Source organism: Enhydra lutris, unplaced genomic scaffold (assembly GCF_002288905.1).
Source record: "Enhydra lutris kenyoni isolate GAN:26980312 unplaced genomic scaffold, ASM228890v2 scaffoldscaffold15, whole genome shotgun sequence".
NCBI lineage: Eukaryota > Metazoa > Chordata > Mammalia > Carnivora > Mustelidae > Enhydra > Enhydra lutris.
In genome coordinates this window covers 52,463,923-52,484,638 of record NW_019154099.1, presented here as the reverse complement: position 1 = coordinate 52,484,638, position 20,716 = coordinate 52,463,923, and the positions used below count along the sequence as shown (strand labels likewise).

The following is a 20,716-nucleotide window of genomic DNA, read 5'->3' as shown; positions in this document are numbered from 1 at the left end:
TCGTGGGTTCGTCTCAGGACAAGTCTGTGCTCTCTCTGAAGCAAACCTCTCCTTTAAGTTACTAAATCCAGAAACCAAGTTTATGTTCCTATGCTTCTAAAAACCAGAATCTTACCTAGGATAATTAAAAATTACCACAGACTCTTTTGTAAGCTTTTGATATGAATGGTTCGTGTGAGAGTCACCTGATTGGGTAGGGGGGCAGTTAATAAAAAGCTCAAATACCTAGTGTTCTGTAATTTTTTTCATTCAATAAGGAAGCTTCCAAAAGAAATTTGGATTCCAAATTTGCTTCCTTATGAAATTCACAGGGAAGACAAAGTTCAAAGGAAGAAGGAAAGGCACAGGAAAAGCCAAATGAAAAATGTGAAAAATTTAAAACTCTGTCAAACCCTATGGTCTTTATCCTGCTATTCCTTTTCCTCCATCCTGTCTTCCTCCATTTCCTCCTGCTCTGCTCTTTCTTCCACTGACCTGCTCCCCCTTTCTTCTAACTGGCCAGAAACCCTCAAAGCAACATTACCTGTTAAAATTAAGCTAATTGGGGAGCCTGGGTGGCTCAGTGGGTTAAAGCCTCTGCTTTCAGCTCAGGTCATGATCCCGGGGTCCTGGGATCGAGTCCCACATCGGGCTCTCTGCTTCGGCAGGGAGCCTGCTTCCTCCTCTCTCTCTGTGCCTGCATCTCTCCTATTTGTGATCTCTGTCTGTCAAATAAATAAATAAAATCTTTAAAAAAAAATAAAAATAAAAATAAAATTAAGCTAATTTCAGAATTGGGTCAGCCTTGATGGCTAAATTAAAACTTTGGTCTCATTCTGAACTAAGAAGCATTACCAAAGACTTTCCAAAGCTTACAAAGATTAGATAGACATTTGCAGAGAAAAAATGGGGAACGTATAAATAATCCAGGGTCCCCAGATTGATATGAATCGGCTCACACTGCTAGTAAGAACCTGAGATAAGGGGTGCATGGGTGGCTCAGTAGGTTGGACATCTGCCTTCGGCTCAGGTCATGATCCCAGGATCCTGGGATCAAGCCCGTCGGGCTTCCTGCTCATCAGGGAGCCTGCTTCTCCCTCTTCTTCTGCCTCTCACTTGTACTGGCTCTCTCTTCTCTAGTGCTCTCTTAAAAGAAAAAAAAAAAAATGAAGAAAGAAAGAACCTGATATAAAAGGGGCGCTTTTTAAGTGGCTAAAGCTCAGGTCATGATCTCAGGTCCTGGGATCAATCCCCATGTTGAGCCCCTGCTCAGCCTGCTCCTCCCTCTGCTGCTCCCCCCGCTTGCATACTCCGTCTCTGTGTTAAATAAAATCTTTTTTTAAAAATGTTAATTTAAAAATTAAAAAGAAAAAGAACCAGAGATTAAATACATACATACATACATACATACATACATACATACATACATACTGGATACAAGGGCAAAATGGAAGACCTAAGAGTGACTTCAGACTCCTAATTGCATAGGAAACCAGACAAGTTTAGAAAAACTGGAAATAATGGGAAAGGTCCTGGGGAAGCTACTATCAGAATCTTTCCTATGAACACAGGTTGGCCTCTGATCTGGTTGTGCTGGCAAAGAAAGGAGACATCTATTGGGCCCCTCAGAAACAGGCTCCGTAGTACGTGTAGGCATTCAGGAGTGGACCCCGAAGCAGTTGTGATCCAGCTCCTTCCTCACTTTTTGTGAGTAGCCTTAAGCCAGAAACAGAAAATTTTATAAACAAGCAAAAACTGGTGGAAAGAGTCACACAGACAGATCTTTAATTCGATACTATAAATTTTGCAAGAGCCCACAGACAAAAGCAGAATAAGAAGCAGAATAAATTGATGGCCTTACAGATGAAACGAGATGCTTCTACTCCAGCCATTAAAGCAATCTCTTGAGAGGTGCCTTGGTAACTCAGTCAGTTAAGCATCTGACTCTTGATTTCAGCTTAGGTCATCTTCTTCCTACAAGACACCACACCCACTGACTTCATGAGAAAGAATATGTAGGACAAACAGAATTTCCAGAACATATGCTCTCCTAATCACCACATGTGTGAATTCCTGAGGATTCTGCTATTCATCATCAAGACAGAATTAACTTAGCCTCTGACTCATTACTACCTTTGTGACCAAAATCAAGCCCACACTGAAGATCTCAAGAAGGCCAGATATTTTGTTGAAAAAAATTAAAACTATACTGGCAGAAATACTGGGGCAAAATAGATCACAGTTCATAATAACCCATCCAAACCACCACCTGAATTTATACAGCTCTCTAAAACAAGAATAAAAAAAAAAAAAAAAGGAAAAAACCAACAGTTGACATCCTACTAAAGAAAAGACTTGTCACACTCATCACACTCGGCTCAGTCTTTCAAGTCTGCAGTCACGGTGTGGGCTATACTGCCTTTTAATTTGGAGGCTCAACTGGGGACAAATCCAGGCTCATTCAGATGGTTGGCAGAGTTCATTTCTTTGTTGCTGCATGACTAAGCACCCTCCTTTCTGCTAACTCTCAGACACAGACTGCCCTAACTCAGATCCTTAGAAGCTACCTGAAGTTTATTGTCATGTGGACTTCCTCAACATGGCTGCTTATGTCAAGTCAAAAACTAGAATTTGTTCTCTAGTCTCCTAAAATGGAGTCTTATATAATGAAACATACTCACAGCAGTAACACTCAATTACTCTGCCCTACAACGCAAAGTTAATGCAGTGATAGCAAATCACCTTTGCTCTATAATATAACCTAGTTCAGGTAGTGACAGTCCATCACCCTTTGCCATATCCTAATAGAGAAGCAAGTCACAGGTTTTACCCAAACTGAAGAGAGGATTATACAAAGGTCTGGATGCCTGACAGTTCCTCAAAAAGTTAAACATGGAATTACCATATGACCTTGCAATTCCATTCCTGGGTAAATACCCCCAAAGAACTCAAGACAGATACTCAAAAAATTGCACACAAATGTTTGTAGAAGCATTATTTATAATCACCAAAAGATGGAAATAACTCAAATGTCCATCAACTAATGATTAGCTTCTCTAAAAAAAAAAAGTGGTTTAGACCTATTATGTAACATTATTCAGCCGTAAAAAGCGATGAAATACTGATATACACTACACATGGATCCTATATTCTACTTAGTTTATTATTAAACCTATCTAAAGTCCTTACTTCCATATATTTGCCATTACATACTTTCCATTTAATTTTACCTAGAGACTCAAATTCCCTGGCTAAATTCTTTAAAAATATTTTTTAAATTTATTTTTTTTAGAGAGAGAGGGAGCAAACAGGGGAAGAAGCAGAGAGAGAGGGTCAAGCAGATTCCACACAGAGCACAGAGACCAATATGTGACTCAATCCCATGACTTCAGAGATCAGATCAGGACCTGAGCCAAAAGCCAGAATTGGCAACTTAACCCACTGAGCCACCCAGGAACCCCTGGTGAAATTCTTTATACGTTTATTTTTTCCACATTTTCTTCAAAAAAACCTTTTAACAGATCAATCATACTTATTTCACAGTTATCATCAACTCCAGGATCTACAGCATATGTGAATCTATTTCTATCGTCTATTTTATGTTTTCTCTTGGTTTTTCATTATGCTTTCCTTTCTTTGGTGTGTCTAGTAAATATGTACTACACGACAGATAATGTGTATACGACGGTTATATGTGTAAAAATTCATTTCCTAGGAGATTATTCATCCAACAAGTATTTCATGAGCACTGACTCTGTTCCAAGCACATGTGTAAGTGATGCAGTAACAAAAAGAATGCAATCCCTTCCAGCAAGGAGTTTATAATTGCATGCGGGAAGTATACACTGAACCCATCACTAAAATGGGCAGAAAGGCCTATAAAATCTGAGCTCCCTACTACATCCTACTTCAATCACCTCATCTCTGATTCTTCTCTCCCTTGATCACAGAAGCCACAAGATTCCTGGCTGGTTGTTGAACATCAAGTACATTTCAATCTCAACAACTTTACACTTGTTACTCTTTCTGCCTAATATGCTTTGCTCTTCCTCCTGATATCTGCATGACTTGCCCTGTCACCACCCTCCTAGCATCCCCTTCCCCCATTCCCTGTCTCATGTTTCACCACAGCATGTACTATGTATTTCATTATTTGTCTACTGTCTGTCTCCTTCTTCTATAGTATAAGCTCCATGAGGGCAGGAATATTTTTATTATTGTTGTTCATTACTATACACATTGCACTTCAAACAACATTGGACAAATAGTATGCACTTAAATATTTACTTAGCAGATGAATGTATGAATGATTTAAAATGTGATGGGCGAAGTATAGGGTACTAAGAGAAAATACAGCAGAAGGCCTAATCTAATCTAGGCAGTTGAGGAATGCCTGTGTGAGGAATGTATGTTTAAGCCAACAGCCAAACAATGAGGATACAATAAGGAATGAAGAGAGAAGCAGAATTAACATGCATGACAGAATCTAGTACAGAAGTTTCAAGAACCTGAAAGACGTCATATATGGTTGGCATACGCAATGTAAAGGGTACACCGGCACACTATCAGTTTGAAGAGAAAAAACAAAGCCCAGCTATTTAAAGGATTTGAATTAGTAGCCATTCAAGAGTTTTTCAACACAGGCATCAGATTGAATCTGGATTTCTGAAAGGTCACTTAAGCAATGGTGTTGAAAGCTAACTGGGTGGGGTGCCTGAGTGAGTCAGCTGGTGAAGCCTCTAAGGTTCTACTAGTTTGAGAAACAATGTGGAAAATAGCACCCCCTTTCCGAGGCAGGACAGAAACAGGTTGCTTACAGCAGGCATCAGCAAACACCTTCTGAGTGGGCCAGGTAATAAATATTTCAGGCTTGCTGGGTGACGCGGTCTGTCACAATTTCTCAACTCAGTCACTAGTGGAAAAACACAGCCATTGGCAATCCGTAAAGGAGAGAGCATGGCTGTGTTCCAGCAATACTTTATTTATTAATCAGACGTGCATGGAGACACAGTTTGCCAATTGCTAATCAAAGAGAAAATTATGAACTTAGCTTTTAATTTATTACTTTCAAGATGCCTCAGGGGCATCAAGCAAAACTATTTAAGAAGCAACCACACATGCAGTTTTGAAATTCAGGAGAGATCTAGCCCAGATAAATACATAGAGAATTGACATGTGAGCCGTAAGAATAAGTGAGGCTGCCCCAGAGTGAGAGTGTACAATAAGAAAATATTTACTACTCAGAATCCAAAACAAAACCACATTTACAGAACAAAGATAGGAAGAACAATCAGCATGAAGACTAAGAACAAGCATTCAAAACAAGCCAAAAAATACAAAAACATAACTAGAACTGAGTCATGTGCCAAAAACAGATATTTCAAAAAGGAAAAAGTGACCAAAAGCTCAAATGCTTTGAAGAGCTAAAGACCAGGATTACAAATTATATACTGAATTTACTGAGTAGGAAAGGTTGCTGGTAACCATTGCAAGAGAAATTTCCATAAGAATGAGGAAAGAAGCCTGACTGTGGTAGATTAATGATTAAGTGAACAGCGCAGACATGAAAACAAGTAGGGGCAATTCTTCTAAGACCTGTGGCTGTGAAAGGGAAGAGAGACTAAGGTGACAGCTATGAAGTGACAAGGAGTTACAGTGCCCTAGGAAGAAAACAACCACATTTCTTTCCCCTAAACTGGAAGCACCATGTGGTGAGGGATCCTGGGCATCAGCTGCGAAAGCTGCTTACTTAATGAGGAGTTATGTTTGGGATCTAGAATCATCTACAGCTATTCCACTTTCTATCAGAAACACATTTATAATTGATGTTTTATGCATATGGACAGAAGCTAAGAGAACATCTTTTAAATCATCAAGTTTTTTCCTATGAAAGTATGAGTCAATATTAATCATGACCGAACAGAAGATATTTGAAATGACATATCCAATAAATATAGAAAGAATCTATATAACTCAATACCAAAATACAAATAATCTCATTAAAAGTGGACAGAAGACCTGAATAGACACTTGTCCAAAAAAGACAATTCAGACGGCCAACAGACACATGAAAAGATGCTCAACATCGCTAACTATCAGGGACACACAGATCAAAACCACAATGAGATCATCATCTTACACCCGTCAGAATGGCTAGAATCAAAAAGATCAGAAACAACAAGGGTTGGTGAGGATGTGGAGGAAAAGAACCCTCCTGCACTGTCAGTGGGAACGCAAACTAGAGCAGCCACTGAGGAAAACAGTATGGAAGTACCTTTAAAAAAAAAAAAAAGGGTAAAAAAAGATTTATTTATTTGAGAGAGAGTGAGAACGAGAGAGAGAGCATGAGCTGGGGAAGGGGCAGAGGGAGAGAGAGAAGCAGACTCCTTGCTGAGCAGGAAACCTCATGTGGGGCTCAATCCCAGGACCCTGGGATCATGACCGGAGCCGAAGGCAGAGGCTTAACCGACTGAGCCACCCAGATGCCCCGCAAGTTCCTTTAAATATTAAAAATAGAAATATTATATGGTGAGTGATTCTATTTTGGGGTATTTACCCAAAGAAAACAAATACATGAATTCAAATATATGTACCCCTATGTTTACTGCAGCATTCTTTGCAACAGCGGAGACATGGAAGAAGCCCAAGTGTTCACCGATAGATGAATGGATAAAGAACACACACACACACACACACACACACACACACACGGATTATAACTCAGCCTTAACAAAGACTGAGAATTTGCCATTTTCAACAACATGGATAGATCCAGAGGGTATTATACTAGGTGAAATAAGTCAGAGAAATACAAATACCATATGACGTCATTTATATGCGGAATCCGAAAAAACAAATAAAAAGCAGAATCTCCCAGCACCTGGGGGACTTCAGTTGGTTAAATGGCTGCCTTCCGTTCCGGTTGTGATCCTGGTGCTAGAATCCAGCCCCACATCTGACTCCCTGCTCAACCAGGAGCCTGCTTCTCCCCCTCCCTCTGCCTCCCTCACCTCTGCACTTGTGTGCCCATTCTCTCTCTAAATAAATAAATAAATAAAATACTTTTTTTTAAAAAGGTAGAATCTCATATCCATAAACACGAAGAACAAACTGGTAAGTGTCCAAAAGGGAAGGGTGTGGCGGGATGGGTAAGTGGGTGAAGGGGACTGGGAAGTACAGGTTTCCACTTACCGAATTAGTCATAGGGATAAAAGCTACAGCACAGGGACTACAGTCAATGGGACTATAGTAGGGTTGTCTGGTGACAGATGGTAGCTACACTTGTGGTAAGCATAGCATAATGTATAGAGTTGTGAAATCACTATATCGTACACCTGAAATTAACGTGACTTTATGTGTCAATGAGACTTCAATTTAAAAAAAAAATTCTTGATCATGAAATACAATGCTTAAGTAAAATCCTTTTAATTTTTTTAAAATATTTTATTAATTATTTGACAGACAGAGATCATAGGCAGAGAGGCAGGCGGGGCGGGGGGGAAGCAGGCTACCCGCTGAGCAGAGAGTCCTATGCGGGGCTTGATCCCAGGACCCTGAGATCATGACCTGAGCCAAAGGCAGTGGTTTAACCCACTGAGCCACCCAGGTGCCCCAGAAAATCCTTTTAATTTTTTTAATTATTTTTTATTTATTTTCAGCATAACAGTATTCATTGTTTTTTGCACCACACAATCCTTTTAATTTTTAAGTAAAAATCCTTTTAATTTATACCATTTAAAATAATCCAGGGGCTCCTGGCTGGCTCAGTCTGTGTAGCAGGCGACTCTTGATCTTGGGGTTGTAAGTTCGAGCCCCATGTTGGGCACAGAGATTACTTAAAAATAAAATCTTTAAAAAAAAAAAAATAGACTAATCCAGTGTAAACAACACTGATTTATTGTAACCTACACATGCATATTTTTGCATTTCGTCTTGCATTTATATTATTACATTTAATAATAACCGCATTTTATCTTATGCTTTTCACAAAATGTTTGCCTTAAGGACATGTATATTACAATAACATAGTTTCTCACCTTGATTACTCCATCAAAGCCAGGGATTGTGTTAACCTTTGCTTTCTTAGCTAATAATTTGCTTTCAATCTTGTCACCCATGGCTTGAATAGCATGTGTGTCAGGTCCAATGAAAACGACTTCTGCTGCTGCCTGTGGAGAAACACAAGTAGAAATGTGTAACAAAAACAATACAGCACTTGATACAGTCACAACTTTATAAAAAGAAAAACCCATATGTATATTTACTAATTATTTACATACCAAAAGCAACTTAAAAGCAAAGCATTTGAGCCAATACATTAAAATATACAGTGTTGTATACAGTACAAGTGCACAAAGATCTAGGAAACAGAGTTGAGCCAAAGAAAAGTAACAAATGAATGATAACAAAGTAACAAAATGTGTGATATTAACAGTATTCTTTGGGAAAGCCACTTCTGTAGTATATTTATATACAGTATCCTGCCACCTAACCTAAACAGTAGGTTCACCTTTAAAACACCTCATAAATCTTTGCCTTCTCCCTCCCCTACAGCACACTGCCTAGTTCAACACAAATGTCCTTTTTTATTAAATACCAACTCTGTGTCAGGCTTCGAGTTAAATGTAGGGGACATGGATGAAAACCACAGGATATCCACTAATTCAGGGGAACGTGGTCACTACTACCTCAGGGAAATAGACAAAAGAAAGTACAGAATGTTTACATCCTTTGTGACTACAAGAAATGAGTCAAGAATACAGTGGGAATTTACCAGGTAGAGTTATAGTTTCAACAAAAACTCTTCTGTATAAATCACATTTAGTTCCCAAGCCATGGATCCACCCCTGTGTTTGAAGTATTATAATGAACAAGATGCTAATGAATTCTGCCAACAAACTAATCAGGGAGAGAACAAAACATGATGTAGAGAGCGCCACCACAGGGCACCGTCTAGAGAAGTAAAGGTGAACGCTGCTGAAGTAAAGGATAAGGTTACTGGGTGAAGAATGGAGATTAAATACGAAAAATGGAAAACCAGAATGTATCCCTGGCACCATTAGAGCCAGGCCCTGAACCTGTTGCTTCTCCCATGACCTCTGGTCAGATCGGCATAAAGAATAAATCGTGTATTTTATGCCTAGCATTCGATCTATTAGCACTGGTGCCTGAAAGGACTCATGGTTGGGGGAAGGAGCTTCATTCTCCTTGTATTGTCCAGAGTAGCTACTGCAGCATGTTGCTTGGACCAGACTCTCCGCCATTAGGAACCAAGAGGATTAAACACACCCAGAGCAGAAGATGGAAGGAGAGCAGGGAATCAACAGAAGCAATGTACGGAAGATAAAGAATTGGGGGGGTGAGATGTCTATGATAGTGTACAGGAAGCTGACAGAGAGGTCTAGAGGTTCTAAGATGAGTCCAAGCTGAGATATGGATTTTCAAAGGCATTAAATACAGGAGAAAATTAAAAGTTATATATGAAATCACTCAGATAAAATATACAGAAAAACCAAAGCCTTTAAACTCAGGATGTATAATTTCCCTTGTGTCTAAAACCAACAGAGAAGAAAAGGGAATTTTTAGATTCTGAACAAATAAAGTCTCCTTTTCTTTGTGTGACAATGGGAATAATAACCACCTTGCAAGTTTGATTGAAGGATTAAATAAAATAATAATCTAAAAAACCAGGCTAAATGCTAAAACTGTTAGTTCTTATCTCTCAAGCAGAAGTCCTGATAAAAAGAGAACACTAGAAAAGTAAGGCAGTTAGGTCCACAGGACCTCAAAATACATTATAGGAACCCAAATACCTACAATTACCAGTTATAAATGGAAGAATGTGAGATGAGAAACCTCTTCAGCCAAGACAGAGGCCCATAAAGTACCTCCCCATCAAATGTTCGTATTTAGTTTTACTAATAGAACCTTATTTTCTTAATAAAAAAAAAAAGAATCTTTTGTGAGACCCTCAAAATGTAAACACATTAAAAGTGCTCTCTGCAAGAGAGCAAAATGGTCGTAGGCTTCCATCTCCGCACACTCCACATACTCCACATGTCTCCAGCTGGATAAACTAGTCATTTTGGACCACAGCAATTATCATATCATATCACGTCTCTTCATCCCAAACCTGCAACCTGCTAAATGCCAAGCCAAGAGGAAACAATAATGTTTCAACTTCGGTTGTCTTTCCATATTCTCATTTTATTTGCTAAGATGGAGGAATTTTTGTTATGAATGCAGTTTTAAATACCACTATGGTAGATAGATGTAATCAAGTAATCAGAATACCTACACAAAGAGTTGAAAAAATAACATAAATGAGAACATCCAAAATACATTATGCTTATACAGTAAAAATTCTGATAAACAGGAGCCCAACAACTAGGAACCTCTGATTAGTTGACTAGATTTTTCTCACACATTCCAATTTGAGACAAATTACTTACCCCAAAATGTAAAATTACCAAGAAAAAAGCTCACATCAAGGATTTGGTGACTTATTCTTTTGTGCCATCCAACAGAAAAGAAAAATAGCCAGTATTAGTAAGCTGGGTAACTACTCAGACAGATGTTTCAATGAACTAATTTTCTCTTACTTTTAGATGTTTTGGTAGTATTCCCTGGGTTAGCCCTTAAATGTCATTAAGGCAAAATGAGAAGGCAGTGTCCTAGTTCTTAACTTCCTTAATTCTTTGACCACAAGAGCAAGGATGAGGTCAGGGTAAGAAAGTGTGTCAACTGCAAAATGATGGACCATGTTTTTTTGTTGGTTGTTTGTTTATGTATTTGACAGAAAGAGAGATCACAAGTAGGCAGAGAGGCAGGCAGAGAGAGAGAGGGGAAAGCAGGCTCCCCGCTGAGCAGAGAGCCTGATGTGGGGCTCAATCCCAGGACCCTGAGACCATGACCCAAGCCAAAGGCAGAGGCTTAACCCACTGAGCTACCCAGGTGCCCCTGATGGACCATGTTTTAAAAGTTCTGAGATTTTGACCAGAGTCATCTGTGCGATTATAAAGTTAAGGCCAGAATTTATCATGACAACCCTTCTGATAATTTTTGTTCACCCTGGATCTTTTGTCATCGATCCAATTCTCTGTCTCCCTTTATCACAAGTCTTTTTGACATTCTATAGCAATAACATACACTTCCAAATATATGCTTTATAAGGTCCTTGTAAATTTATACTGAATGACGAATGTAATACCTGAATGTATTATTACAGTCACGGGCGTTTCGGGGGCCTGGGCAGCTCAGAGCGTTGAGCATCCGACCCTTGACTTTAGTTCCAGTGGTGACCTCAGGGTCATGAGGTCTTGTCCCCCATAAGGCTCTATGCTCAGCAGGGAGTCTGCTTGAGATTCTCTCCCTCTGTCCTTCCCCCACACCCCCCCGCCCCGCTCCTGCGTACTCTCTCTCCAAAATAAATAAATAAATCTTTAAATAATCTTTTCTTTTTAAAGTGGCCCTTTTTTTTTTTAATTTTATTTATGTATTTGACCGACAGAGATCACAAGTATGCAGAGAGGCAGGCAGAGAGAGAGAGGAGGAAGCAGGCTCCCTGCTGAGCAGAGAGCCCGCATCGATCCCAGGACCCTGAGATCATGACCTGAGCTGAAGGCAGAGGTTTAACCCACTGAACCACCCAGGCACCCCCCTAAAGTGGCCTTTTTTAAAAAATAGCATTGGAAAACACTTTAATAGCACTACATAGGAAAGAATTACAAAAACCCAAAATCACTGCTCTAAGATTCATTTTCTAAATTCTGTGATTTTATGATTCTGGTTAAATTTTGAGAGAATGAAAAAAAGGGTTTTCCCTAACACGCTAGGGAATAATGAGATTTAACTTAAAACAGGCTTTATGTTGTGAATGAAGGACAGAAATAATCATTTATAAAAAATGCATGATACGTAATTTGTTCTCAGAAATATTTAAGTAAACCGCTACACTATGAATTCAGATTTCTTTTAAATGCATATATTTTAGGCTCACCACGATACTATTTGGATAACTTTAAAACTAGGGTCAGACAAGAGACAGAGCCATGAAAAAATTGCTGAATTGCACAAAGGACTCAGATTCTAGATTTTAAAGTATTCCTTGCTAAAAGGAAAAAGAGTTTCTGGTAGAAAAGGTCAGTTCAAGATTGGTATGGGGAACTTAACACATGAGTTAAAAAAGTAAGCCAGTGAGAGAAAACTTACAAAAATTAATATGATTATGCCAAAAGCACACAGTAGCAGACAGAAAGGCTACCCCCAAATACGGTGTTAACAGTATGAACACCAAAAAGAAGGACAGGGAGATTACAAGGTTAATTCATCTTTTTAAGACTTTAGCAAAACTTTTCCTGCTCTCTCTATTCAAGTACTTAAACTTCTTAGACATGTATCACTCATTTCAAAAATCTATACAGTTCTCTAAAAAGCAATATAGAGGAAAACTTTACAGATAAAACTATGCAAAATAAAAGGATCAAGATAAAATCCCATACAATGTTTTTATAAGAAAAAAAAAAAAAAAAACTAGAATAACATCCATGAAGGGGGGGAAAAAAAACCCATAGGAGAAAAATGTAACAACATGTAACAGGCCAAAACTGTTAAAAAACATTTTCTAAAGTTACAGAAAACATGAAATAACATAAATCAGATTTAGAAATGTTCAGAAATGGGCGCCTGGATGGCTTAGTCATTAAGTGTCTGCCTTCGGCCCAGGTCATGATCCCAGGGTCCTGGGATAGAGCCCCACATCGGGCTCCCTGCTCAGTGGGAACCTGCTTCTCCCTCTGGCAACTCCCTGCTTATATCCCCGCTCTTGCTGTCTCTCTATCAAATAAATAAATAAAATCTTTAAAAAAAAAAAAAAAAGTTCAGAAATGAGGTGACAGACCTCAAAATAAAATCAGAAATTAAGAAACAATATCATTCTAGAAATGAAGACTAACCAAGAGGAAACTCAAGAGTGAATAAAGGAAATAGATAAAACCTTACAGGAAATAGAGAGAAACTGAAAGAAAAACTTTTCTGAAATCAGATACCAAAACAATGAAATTATTTTTAAAAGATACAAGAGAAAAATGACAAAATTGAAGAGAAAGAGCATCCAACATATGGCTAAGAGGAGTCTTTCAAGAAAACTAAAGCAAAGGAAAAAAATACCAAAAACTGTACTTCAAGGAAATACTTTTAAAATTGGAAATAGCAAAAAGACATACTACAGCAAAACTGAGAAATTCCAGTCCAGAATGACCACGATTTATTCCAACAATACTGCTTACAAGAAAAAGAAAAAAATACAAGGAAAAAAAAATAAAGAATATGTGATTTCTACAAAAGAAAAGCTTAAATTATCACCAGACTCGGACAATGGTCGTCCAAGCCGAAAGAAAACAGAGTAACATAGTCAAGAAAAAGTATGAGCCCAGGATTTTTAAATCCAACAAAACTGACATCCAAGAAAAAAGTGCAGAGAAAATGTAACAACAAACAAGAACTCAGGGCCTCTTTCTGAGGAACTGAACAAACCTGTAGCTCACAAACTCCAGACTGTCAGCCTCAGCTGGCGAGCTCCCTGTCTGCACACAGTCCGCCAACCTAAGTGGATGGTGGCCGCAGCGCCTGGCTGGCTTAGTCAGTGGAGCACGCAACTCTTGATCAAAGGTTTGGGAGTTTGAGCCCCACGTTGGGTGCAGACTGCTTAAAAATAATATATTTATGTAAATATATATGGATTGTAGAGGGGAAACAACATTTTTGAGAAAAAAATTTAAGAACACTGCATCCTAGAGGACCTGGGTGGCTCAGTTGGTTAAGCATCCAACTCTTGATTCTGGCTCAGTTCATGATCTCAGGGTCATGAGACTAAGCATCAGGCTCAGCACCCCGCACAGAATCTGCTTGGGATTCTCTCTCCTCTCCGTCTGCCCCTGCAAGTGCTCACTCTTCCTTTCTCTCAAAAATATAATAAAATCTAAAAATGCATTTAAAAAAAAAAATACTGTATCCGGACGTGTGAAAAATCACATGAAACTGAAGGATCACATGAAACTACCCGTGCTCTTTCTTTCTCTCAAAAATAAATAAATAAAATCTAAAAATAAATAAATAAAATCTAAAAATGCATTAAAAAAAATACTGTATCCGGACATGTGAAAAATCACATGAAACTGAAGGAGTTTTACTGGAAAGCAACCATGCCCTTTAGTTTACACATTGTACGGCTGCTTTCTTGCTACCACGGTCAAGACTGAGTAATTTTAACAGTTTTGTGAAGCCAAAAATATTTAATAATCTGGCCCGTTACAAAAAGGTTTGTCCACTCCCTTCTACAGAATAAGCTTCAGAAAAACAAAATGACTAAAGAGGTCAAGTAAAGGGCCTGTGGTCACCTGTAGGACTAAAACCAAATGAAGGCTAAGGAGAGAGTATGCTTTATACCACAGCTATATTTTCTTTTTTTTTTGCCTTAATTCTTTTTTTTTTTTTTTAGAGAGAGGAGACAGGCAAAAGAAGCGAGACAGAGAATCTTAAGCAGGCTCCGTGCCTAGCACAGAGCGCAACACAGGGCTTGATCGCACAACCCCAAGATAATGACCAGAGCCAAAAATCAAAGAGTCCTATGCTTAACCGACTGAGCCACCCAGGCGCCCCATATTAGCTGTATTTCCTGACAACAGATACAGTACAACTATTTTTAAAGTAAGGGAAGAACAGCAAGATGATGTATAAAACTTCTTTAGGGATGCCTGGGTGGCTCAGTTGGTTAAGCAGCTGCCTTCGGCTCAGGTCATGATCCCAGCGTCCTGGGATCGAGTCCCGCATCGGGCTCCTTGCTCGGCAGGGAGCCTGCTTCTCCCTCTGCCTCTGCCTGCCACTCTGTCTGCCTGTGCTTGCTCTCTCTCTCTGACAAATAAATAAACAAAATCTTTAAAAAAAAAAAAAAAAAAACTTTTCTTTAGAGTTTTCAGAGTACATGTGTATACTCACACTGTCATCCTCAGATTGTTCTCTCTGTGTGTGTGTGTGTGTGTGTGTGTGTGTGTGTACTACTGACTAGACAAAGAATTATGAAGTATTCTAATTTTATCATCTCCCCTGTCCCAGACAGTCAGAACTCTAAATATGAAAACAAAAACGCAGGGGTAACAAAGAGGAGGTTATCCTGAATTTTAATTGAAAATATCACATGAGGGGCACCTGGGTGGCTCAGTGGGTTAAGCCGCTGCCTTCGGCTCAGGTCATGATCTCAGAGTCCTGGGATCGAGCCCCGCATCGGGCTCTCTGCTCTCTAGGGGAGCCTGCTTCCTCCTCTCTCTCTGCCTGCCTCTCTGCCTGCTTGTGATCTCTCTGTCAAATAAATAAATAAAATCTTTAAAAAAAATAAAAATAAAATAAAATTCTAAGTATAAACTTATAAACCAACACAGTTTGCTAATTTGTTTGCGATGCTAATTGCAAGATCAAATGAAATCTAATGACATACTTATAACCTGTATTTACTGTACAGAGCACCGTGTATGCTGTGACTTAATTTTGCCAAAGAAATCTGTGTCTTTCTCTTTCAATATCACCAGTATCTGGATTTCATTCGGGCTAGTGTATATTTTGTATTAAGTGTCTACTTGGCACAATGCACTCAAGCAATATTATTACTTCCAGATGATAGCCATGTACAATATTTAGTCAGGGAAATGGAGGGGCAGTAACTGCCCCCACTGTAACAATTGGCAGAAGTCAGGTTTTCTAGTTGCGGAATATAGTTACATATAAAACCCTCTTTTTCATTCACAGGAAGTGAGCATTATAGCAACTGAACACTTTCTACTTCTAATATTAGACAGTAGAATGATGTCCATGTCTACTTTTCAGCTATTACTAAGTCTGAGAACGGTTACATTTCTTTTATTAAATGTTTTGGGTTTCTGACAAAAGTACCTGGAGCAAACAAAAGGTTTGGGGTACTTCTTAATTTAATAAAAGCCACTGAAATCAACTATAAATCTCTGAATATCTTTGTACCTTTGGGGTAAATAAACTTTTTAAGCTCATAGGGAAGATATTCTATTTTTTTTTTTTTTTTTTAATTCTCGTTACTATATTCTATATCACCTTTGGGAATGTTCCTTCCACTTCAGAAGATTAAGATTAAAGTTTGTCAGTGTTTGCCATCTCTTTTGTGCATATCTGATTTCTTCTTTTCGGTTCCTTGTAATCAGCACGGATAGCTATTTCCAGAGTCTCACTGATTGTAAAGAAGAAAGATGCTGGGCACTTAAGCTTCATTGATCACACTCTTAGTGCAGACCAAGAGACTAAAAAGAGATGAGTTCACATAAACCTGAGTGGGCTGTTAACCTTTTTTTTTTTTTTTTCTTCAGGGGAAATGTAGATGCTATAACATTTCCAGCTGAAAGACTCATTCTAAGATCCTAATGTTTAAGAATGCAAATGAAGTATTCTGTCTTTTCTGTGCCTGGAGGTGTTATGTGAGAAAACAGAAAGAGGTTTCTAGGATTAGTTCCACAGATTTCCTTTATCATGTAAAATCTCAGGCTGGTTGCAATGGCAAGAATCAAAGAAAAGCAATAGAGAAGATACCCAGAGAAAATGAATTCAGTAATTTCCTTGGCAATCACATTGAGAAAATCAAAGTTAACTAAAAAAGTCAGACGTTGGGATGAATCTTAGCCTCCCTCTTTTAAAGAAATTCTAGTTTAATATTTAGAACATCTAAAACAAAACACACTGGCAAAATACTGATCATCAATGACACTAAATTTTCTCAGATGAAACTGTCAAATTTATCACTGAGCTACCTGCATTTTCAAGAATTTACGTTATAACAGTAATAAAGCTTTCATTTAAAATGCAGGAACAAATTTTAAAGTTTTCCTTTTAGAATGCGTACCTTCAAGAACAAAGTAAGAAACTTCACATTTAAATTTGTATGTGTTGCTAAGGTTCTCCTTGTGTAAACTGGCCACAGAAACTAGTTATGAAGCTGTAATTTCCTTCTTTTGCACTTCACATAAAATATTTTATGTCCCTACAGTCTGGATATTAAAAATGAGTTGCTTTCATTTCTCCCTGATCCAATTATTTTTAATGTTTCATGAATACTAAAATTAATTGGTACTTTTGGATTGAAAACAAATACTTTCCCAGTTCAATTTTGGAATATACCATATAATGACTATGAAATTAGATGAGTAATTTTACAGTGTTAAGTAAAAAAAAAAGTTAAGATTTAATAATACTTCAATTAGCATGAGGGGATGTTAATGCAGATGCCTCATGACTCGGCTTCCTGTTCATGCCTCACAGTGCGTTAATATTTACTGCCAGCAATGAGTACGAATAGTCACTTGGTAAGCCGGTGATAGGCTAGAGAGCTTTTGTTTGGTCCAAGTATTAGATACTAAATTTCACTTAAATTTTTTTTTTAATTGGTCTGGGATATGATCTGAATTATGTACTTTTTCTATTTCCTTTGAAAATATTTATGTATTTCTTTTTTAAATGTACTATAAGTACAAGTCCTCCCGTACTGCTTGCTTAATTTACTGCTTTCTGGAACACATCAAGTTTTCGATACCACCACTGGATGGAAATAAGAGTCATATGTTTTGAATAAAGCATGTTCTACCTACAGTTGGGATATTCTTTTTTGTCGGCACATTTTTAATTGCCACGCTCTAGGACAGCTGACAGTATAAAGCTTATTTCAAATACTGAATGGAATGTTAAAAAAGCAGAGATCATGATTTCCAATTAATTCCCAGGAACAACTGAGTAATTCCTCACACTCCTCAGCACAGTCTAACCCACCAACCTGCTACTTTCACCCTTCAGTTTGGTCATTAACAAGGACGCAATGAAGTGAAAATGACAATAAGATGTAGAGGAATGACCCAAATAGAGGTTATCTCTAGGTGGGAAACTTTCTTAAGTTTAAAAAAAGTAAAAGAAAGGGGCACCTGGGTGGCTCAGTGGGTTAAGCCGCTGCCTTCGGCTCAGGTCATGATCTCAGGGTCCTGGGATCGAGTCCCGCATCGGGCTCTCTGCTCAGCAGGGAGCCTGCTTCCCTCTCTCTCTCTCTCTGCCTGCCTCTCCATCTACTTGTGATCTCTCTCTCTGTCAAATAAATAAAATCTTTAAAAAAAAAAAAAAAAAAAGTAAAAGAAAAAGGAATTCAATAACACCAATAATGTGGGGTTTGTTGGTTTTTTTTAACTATATGTGTTCCCGAAGCAAGCACTAATATTTTTTTTAATTTACTTATTTAACACTGTCTATAGGGCATTGTATTGTGCTTTTGCTAAAAACCACTTTATAAACACTTCAGTCTTCAGCTTCTAGTTTGTTTACAAAGTCAGAAAATCTTCATTTTATTCTAAATTCTACAGTAGTATCTTATGTTGTAGGACATCTCACAGTTTTAAAGGTTTTTTAATATCTTTTCCTCATCTCACAGTTTTAAAGGTTTTTTAATATCTTTTCCTCAAGAAACCAGCAGGATACAGATAATCCTCTCCACTGAACATGTCAGTAAAATTGGAATCCAAAGGATGAAATGAATTGCCCACCGTCACTAATAAACAGGTAAAGTGACAGAGACAAGACTAAGATCTTGCTACCTTCTCATGCTTGCGAACAGGTCCAGGGGGCGAGTGTTTCTGCAGTAAGTCCGACCGTGAGCGGACTACCGAACACCGCTCATACATCAGGTGTGCCCGGCACAGTTCTCGGACGTGACTATTACCCCAGTAACCACCTGGTTAGCGCTCCTTTCTACTCTCAGAAGCATGCTGGTTTGGACAAGACCTGGGTTTTGCCCACAAGGAGTTTATAGTCTGGTAGAACAACACATTCCAAACAACAGAAACAATACATGGTAGAGGGTAATAAAAGCACCCAAAAAATAAATAAATAAGGCACTACTGTGAATAGAGTCCAATGTGGGAATCAGGGAAGGCTTCACAGAAAGGGAAGCATTTGAGGGAAAAAGGCAACTAGGATTTGGAAAAGTAGCATGGGAAAGCAAACATTTAAGTACACAGGAAAACCGCTCTCACTGGTCTGTAAAGGGTTCTATGGTCATCAGAGAATGAGGAGGAGGTTACACACAACCAGTGTGCATTCAGAAGGGCCTCCTCTTTCCCTCAAGTCCAACAACAACCAGATCTCAATTACAGACTTTCCTGCTATCAACTCAACAGCCAGTCATGCATTCATTCTACAAACACTTGCCAAATACCCAGTGTGCAGCAGGCACTGTGCTAAATGTCGGGATAAGAGGACAGACAAGACAGAGATGTATCACTGTCCTCTTAGTTGACACACCAACTCAGAAGATGGGATATAACAAGCAATTAAAATCACAACCCAGCATGAGTACTCCGACTGAGTCTAGAATATGCTGGGAAACTAATCATGGCAACTGCAATAAAGCAAAAATGGGTGGAAATTTGTGAGCCAACTTAATGTAAGTTTATCAGACGTGGAGTACCAGATTTCAGAGATTCCCTGCCCTTTGCGTCAGAAAATTTCTCCCTTCTGTTATATTAGATACGCTATTTTTTTAACATCCTCTGATCACCTAATATTTGTCTTTCTCAGAAAGTGCACGCAGAGCCTTCCTAACTTCTGATAAATAAGATTTGAGCCTGCAATCTTCTCCCGTCACCGAAGTCCAGCCAGTGACTGATGAGGAAGGAAAGGGGCATCATATCCGAACGGCTAAGCTTTACGTCAACATCCAGTCGGCATAAGCACAAATCCTAGCAAAAGGATCTTCTTAACCAGCAGTGTGACTCCCTTCAAACGTACGTGACCACCACCCTGATGCAGCCGTTGGAAGTTCTGAAGTCACAGTGGACGCCACCTATACACCTCTCACCTCCCACGGCCCTTGAATCACGTGAAACAGCTGTCACGCAGGGTTTTTCATTATTTTCTTGAAAGAAAGGCAGGAATCAGAAGCAACAGAGTAAGAATTAAGTGCAGGGACCGTGGAGTCTGCCTGAAACTGCAATTCCACCGCGAACTCCCTGGTCGGCCTCTGACAGGTGACTTAACCACTCTGTGCCTGTTTCTGAACCCATGAGGATTCAATGAAGTGACAGATGTAAAGCACACAGGACAGAGGGGACCCACAGGAAGCTGCCAAACAAGTGTGAACGACTCTGGAAGTCCGTCACAGAGCTGCCGGCTGGTGAGGACTCCCAGCAGGCCTTCCCAGCTGCGTAGACTTCACACGTCCCGGGAGCCGCGCTCGGAGGCCAGTCCCACTGTTGTCAGCCCCGAAGCCCCAGCGAACTCGGGCCCTTTCCCGAGAGGCTAGACCTACCTCCCCCCACACCCTGCATCTCGTCCTTTCAACTGGCTCCTGTCCCTCAGCCGGAAACCGTGCTTGCCCTTCCGACACGCGACTCAAGACCAGGCGCGCCCTCTTCCAAGCGAAGAGCGAGACACGGTCTTCCGGGAGGAAAAGATGTCACCCGGTTTCTCCGAAACCACGTCACGCTCCAGCAGCCAGACTCCCTCCGGTAAGGGCGACTCCGAGAAGGGAGGCACAAGCGGTCCTGGAAGCGGACAGACACCGAAGTGTGGCGAACGGCCCACTAGAGGGACAAGGCGGCTCCGTCCAGCCCACGGGGAGCCCCTGGCGAGCGCCGAAGCGCTTCAGGACCGAGCGTGGCGGCAGCGCGGAGCCGCCCCGAGGAGGAAA

The 20,716-nt window shown here is 39.5% G+C and overlaps 1 protein-coding gene across 7 annotated transcripts in view; it reads right to left on the bottom strand.

Moving 5' to 3' along the window:
• The window catches only part of LOC111146952 (propionyl-CoA carboxylase alpha subunit), a 397,121-nt gene that overhangs the window by 283,897 nt on the left and 92,508 nt on the right, over nucleotides 1–20,716 (bottom strand). For all 7 annotated transcript variants that reach the window (XM_022502699.1, XM_022502702.1, XM_022502704.1 and 4 more), the window contains one exon: nucleotides 8,016–8,147. In XM_022502699.1, the coding sequence (XP_022358407.1) occupies nucleotides 8,016–8,147 (132 nt within the window). The remainder of the gene's footprint in view (nucleotides 1–8,015; nucleotides 8,148–20,716) is intronic.